Below are 5,094 nucleotides of genomic sequence, written 5' to 3' on the forward strand. Positions count from 1 at the left end.
TTGATTGACAGCACTAAGACCCTCCACCCTCCTCCTGGCTCTGATGAGTTGTTTTTGGTCAGGAGTGATGCATTTCTGTAGACGGCAATAGTAGCTCAGGGAGAAGCCAGAGGAGCTCGATATTGTCACAGATTACTTCATGTCTCATACTATACTCTCACGTCATAGTGACAGTTTTAACAAAAGTAATATTTTTTGTAAAAGTTACACATTGTAGCTTTAAATTCTCTATTATTTTCATTCCTCTTCACAAATATTCACAATTTTCTGTTGGTCTCTCACATAAAATCCCAATAAGACGCGTTGAAATTTGCGACAAAATGTAGAACTCTTCAAGAGGTGTGAACATGGCCGACACTTCCAGAGCTAAGACTGTGCACTGATCGTACAAAGACACTCCACAGATTTTACTCTGAAACACACCTTCAGAAACAAATGTTGAGGGGAAAAAAACCTCCCAACACATTGACCAGCTTCATCCTCCAGTCCCCCACTCTTCTCCTCCTTTCCAGCTGTTTCTTTGCTTTCATCTTTTTGCCTCACTGACTTGCTCACTCTCTCCACCTCACCTCACAGCGCCGAGGATACTAACAGCCTGCTGAGTGTGTGTGAGCATGAACGTGGATAACCCTCAACGCAGACACGAGTCAGAACAGGACAGAACATGGACGGTGTCAATTTGAAAAAGAAAGTGTAAACGGTGACAGAACCGACACAAATGTGTGTGAGTGTGCGTGTGAGAGAGAGAGAGACAGGAAGCTAGCTAGAGAGCTAACTCAAGCCGCTGCTAACACCAGCTGCTCTCTAAAGCTGAGGCTGCCATGATAATGCTCTGAGGGCTTCACATGTTTAAAGCCTGAAACATGCCTCTGACTCTGTCACTTTAAGAACTGTGGACTCTTGGGTTATCAGTTTTAATTAATTTTTACTCTAACATGCTTGTTTTTCTTAGGTTGACTTGTGTATTAATTCCCTGTCTAGTGTTTATGCAGTTCTAAATATGTTCATTTTTAACAATAACAAAAAAAGAGTTGATTAAAAAGATGAACACTCAAAATAAATTATAATTTGTTGGATGGACTCTAAAAAAGGAAAATGTATTTCCTAACAACTATTTGATTCTGATTCACAATAAATAAACTATGTTGTAGATTATTATGTCGGCAATGGGTCTAAGGTTGGAAAGTGTCCATCTTTACCCTTAACTCTGTAAAATTATACCAAACTCTCTGGCAGAGATAATTAGTGAGATAGAAACAGATGCAATCATTATTTAAAACAAAGACAAAAAGACATCTTACAGTAACTGTTAGCATGATTAGCTTAGCTAGATTAGCATAGCTAGATTACTATAGCTAGCATTATTAAAACAGGAGTACATGTGTTTCCAAGAGGTCCTTTCCTGAACTTTAAGTTTCTAATGCCTGGTTCACATGGCAAGATTTGAAAATGCTCAGCAAATTTTCTAAACCTGAGAACTCGCCCACATGACGATTAAAAATAATCATAGATATAACAGGTTTGGTCAAATACAACGCACCACACACAGACAGATTTTACTCATGAACATTGTGACGTCAGACGGAAAATCTTGCAAAATTTCACGAGACCAAACGTGAGTTCAGACTAAACAAACATGGCAGACGAGGAAGAAGCAATGCCAATAGTTCAGGGTCTATTTTTTTCAGCAGATAAAAACACAATTCAAAGACACAACTCCGATCTCCACCAGACTTTCTGGTGCGCCATTTTGGATTCCCCTTCATGTTTCTGGCTTTCTGATTGGATACACGTCACAGCTAACAGGCTCACTCTCAACACACCACACACAGCAGGAATATCTGCTAAGATTATATTTAGATGCGTTACAATAATCAAATCATCTCTAAGATTCTCAGAAGGGGAGTTCGGAAGAAAGATCGATTTAATTTATCCTGCCGTGTGAACCAGGCATAAGGGATAATTGACATTTCCAAGTGAATTATGTTCTTTAGCATACAGAAACTGACAGCTCAAAAGGAAAAAATATACTTTACTGTTATACGTTCAGCCTTAATGCTATCTGCTGAAAATCTTGCTCTCTTGCTGCGTGAGTGTTTCATCAGACTTCATTTTAAAAAACGTAACTGATTCTGGAAATAGTTAAGTTTGACTTCATTCATCCACGGAACAGTTATTTAGTTCAGTGTAAGCTGATGCATTCACTGACTTGAATAAGATTGGATATTTTAACATTTTTAGCCTCTTGTCAGTCTGCTTCCTGGTGTGTCTCTAACACTAATAGTTTTTTGTAACCTCAACCCATACATTGATCTCTTACAGTATAGTAAAATTTATCTATTTTTTATATTCATTCAACAAATTATTTTGTAAGTGTCAGATCAGCAAACCACCAGTAACAGTAAGTGATTTAACAAACCCAGTTTAGTTGTTTTTTTTAGTGTAGCTGTGGTCTCTTCTACATTCTTTTTGTGCCCTGAGGCAAATATTTAAATCCACAACAGCATGTTTCAGCCTTCACCTCGTTTTCCTTCTCCTCCTTCTTTCTTTGTTTGCCATCTTCTCCTCCGGATTCTGTCTTCTCTCTCTCTCTTTCTGTCATTCCTTCTCTCTCTTCTTTTGCCATCCTTCAGCTACCATTGAGGCCATTGAAGCTATCGAGACAGTTAAGGACGCTGAAGGTAAAATCACTCTCATTTCACTGTGCGCGCTCAGCCGCCATGCCTGTGAGGTCATAGATCTCCTTTACCCACAATGCACCCAGCTCTTTTAACCACATCGCCTCTCAAAACTAAAGCCTGAAACCGCTTACGCTGAGGCCGCCACGCAAACACACACATACACATACACACACACACACACACACACACACGCACACACACACACACACACACACACTTGTGTTTCCTCCACTACACACACAAACACTTCTCCACATCGTCTTCAGATGCAGCTCTCACCACAAGACACATTTCCATAAAAAGAAGAAGAGTGGGGCTGTGGTCACGGTTACTCTGATGTCTCACTGTGTCTTTTCCTGATGCTTAAGGATGTGTATGCAATAAATCCGTCTTCTTACAAGCAGAACATGAGTTACTTGTGATCGTAATACAAAGATAAGTAGGATTTTAGGAGGTAGTTTAGTCAACTTTACAAGGTTGAATCCCAGCTTTTCAGCAGCTGGTCACATGGTGACCAAAGTGCAGAAAGGAACAAGTTATGCCTACGCATGTGTCAAAGTGAAGTGATTGCACAGGAGTTTTCTTTGCTGAAGGAAAATTTATTTAAGAGAATAAAAACAAAAAAACGCTTTTAGCTGCTTCTGGAAATTTCTGCTGTAATTTCTGTGAAAATGTTTTCCTGCCCTTGCATAGTTCTTCTTTCCTTACTTTTTTTAAAATCACACATACATGTTTCAGATTACAAAGGGCTGAAACGATTAATTGTTCTTCTGCTAATAATCAACAGATCAGCCATCCTATGTATTGATGTTGAGCACAAAGTGCTGAGCTTTTCATATGTTTGAAGTACCTTTTAGCTGCAGATGCTTCCTGTGCTACCAATGATCAAACACTAAAGGATCATAATGTTATCGCATTTTAGGCAACACATTTTTTATTTTCTTATTTATAAAGGAGTTGAATTGTTTGTTGTTTTTTGCACCTTATAATGTATTTCTAATAGGATACAAAAAAGGAAAGAGAAAAATAAGCAAAATGTGAAAATTGTTTCATCAAATTAATTGATCAATTGTCACAATAACTGATAACTGAAATAATTATTAGTTTCAGCCCTAAAATCAAAGCTACCAAAGGTTGGTTTGGTAGCTTTTCCCCTGTATATAATTATTATTTGAAAACAGCATTCAGAGTTCACTGAGCTCATCTTTTTTCTGATATTTAAATGTTTTGGCTAATATGAAACATGAAGTGTGACTGAAAAGCAGAAATTGAAGAAATCTGTAAAGGTTAAAAAAAAAAAAATTCACCATCCTCTCTGGTTAAAATCATCACGTCTCTATAGTTTTAGACAGAAAATCATTTCAAAGCGAAGTTGGGGTAAAAGTACCGAGATGTTTGTTTGTGCTACTGAGCAACTTGTTGCCATGGCTTCTGTGCTGAGTGAAGTACTTGGTGATCCGTCTGCATGTCCTAGTTAGCCACACCGCTTTGTGTGTAGTGCTGTCTTTAGCTTACCTGAAGTACAGTCCATAATTTGTTTGTTTGAATAAATTATGGAAATCCCTTTTGCTTTTATGTTCTTATGTATTCGTAGCTTATGTTGCAGAGCGTGTTGTGGAGTATTTTGACAGTCGCCTTTGTTCAAAAGAGACGCAAGACGCTCTTCCAAAGATTATTCTTACAAGATTTTCACTCTGTCAGAGTATTTAGCTATATGTGCGAGAACAAGCTCATAATGTACTGTTACGACAAAATAAAAATTTGGCTAAATTACTGGGAAGACTGAAGATGATAAGGAGTTTCTGGGAGGTTGTTTTCCTCTCTGGTTTGGACTGTCCAAGGTCGCAGTCTGCAGGTGCAAATTCCAGAGTGGTGAAATAAGATGAGAATCTCTCTCTGCCCTCTTTGTAGAGGGATGGTGGATATTAAAAGCCATGTACTTTCATCTTTTCTTCACTTCCCTGACCCAGCCAGGGGAGGCATTGCTCATTTCTTTTGCTTAATTTCTTAATAAAATAATAAAAATGCATTTTGATTTGTTCTTGATTGACTCAGTGTTTCGCCTTAGGTAAGATTTATTTATTTCCTTAAACTCAAAAGATGTTTTTTCACTCATTACCACAGTGAAACCACATTACGTCTGGAAAAACATCACCATTACAGAATGAACTTAGAACATTTCAGATGTGTTTGTATCTTTCGCTTTATGATTTGGTTGGAAGGGGAAAAAAACAGCGGTGACTTTCCGTTTCAGTGCCTCAGCGGTGTCCTGTGACTCATCAGTGTGGCACTGTTATTGCGCTACACCTCCCTCCCCTTCTCTCTCACTCTACTTCCCCTTCTCAGAGGAGGGAGATGTGCAGCCAGCTCTCCATCTAATGGGTAATTTGAGTTTTCTAAATCTGATGGGATT

At 38.5% G+C, this 5,094-nt stretch overlaps 1 protein-coding gene across 4 annotated transcripts in view; it reads left to right on the top strand.

The window, feature by feature from the left end:
- The window catches only part of LOC103471056 (serine/threonine-protein phosphatase 2B catalytic subunit alpha isoform-like), a 47,264-nt gene that overhangs the window by 36,808 nt on the left and 5,362 nt on the right, over positions 1-5,094 (top strand). For 2 of the 4 annotated variants that reach the window (XM_008419845.2, XM_008419846.2), the window contains exon 13: positions 2,634-2,681. The exons of 1 other annotated variant lie outside the window; for it this stretch is intronic. In XM_008419845.2, coding sequence (XP_008418067.1) covers positions 2,634-2,681 — 48 coding nt within the window. Of the gene's footprint in view, positions 1-2,633; positions 2,839-2,890; positions 3,265-5,094 lie in introns of those variants that run through there. One more of the 4 variants, XR_001776998.1, reaches the window with a different exon arrangement.

Source organism: Poecilia reticulata, linkage group LG10 (genome assembly GCF_000633615.1).
Source record: "Poecilia reticulata strain Guanapo linkage group LG10, Guppy_female_1.0+MT, whole genome shotgun sequence".
Lineage (NCBI taxonomy): Eukaryota > Metazoa > Chordata > Actinopteri > Cyprinodontiformes > Poeciliidae > Poecilia > Poecilia reticulata.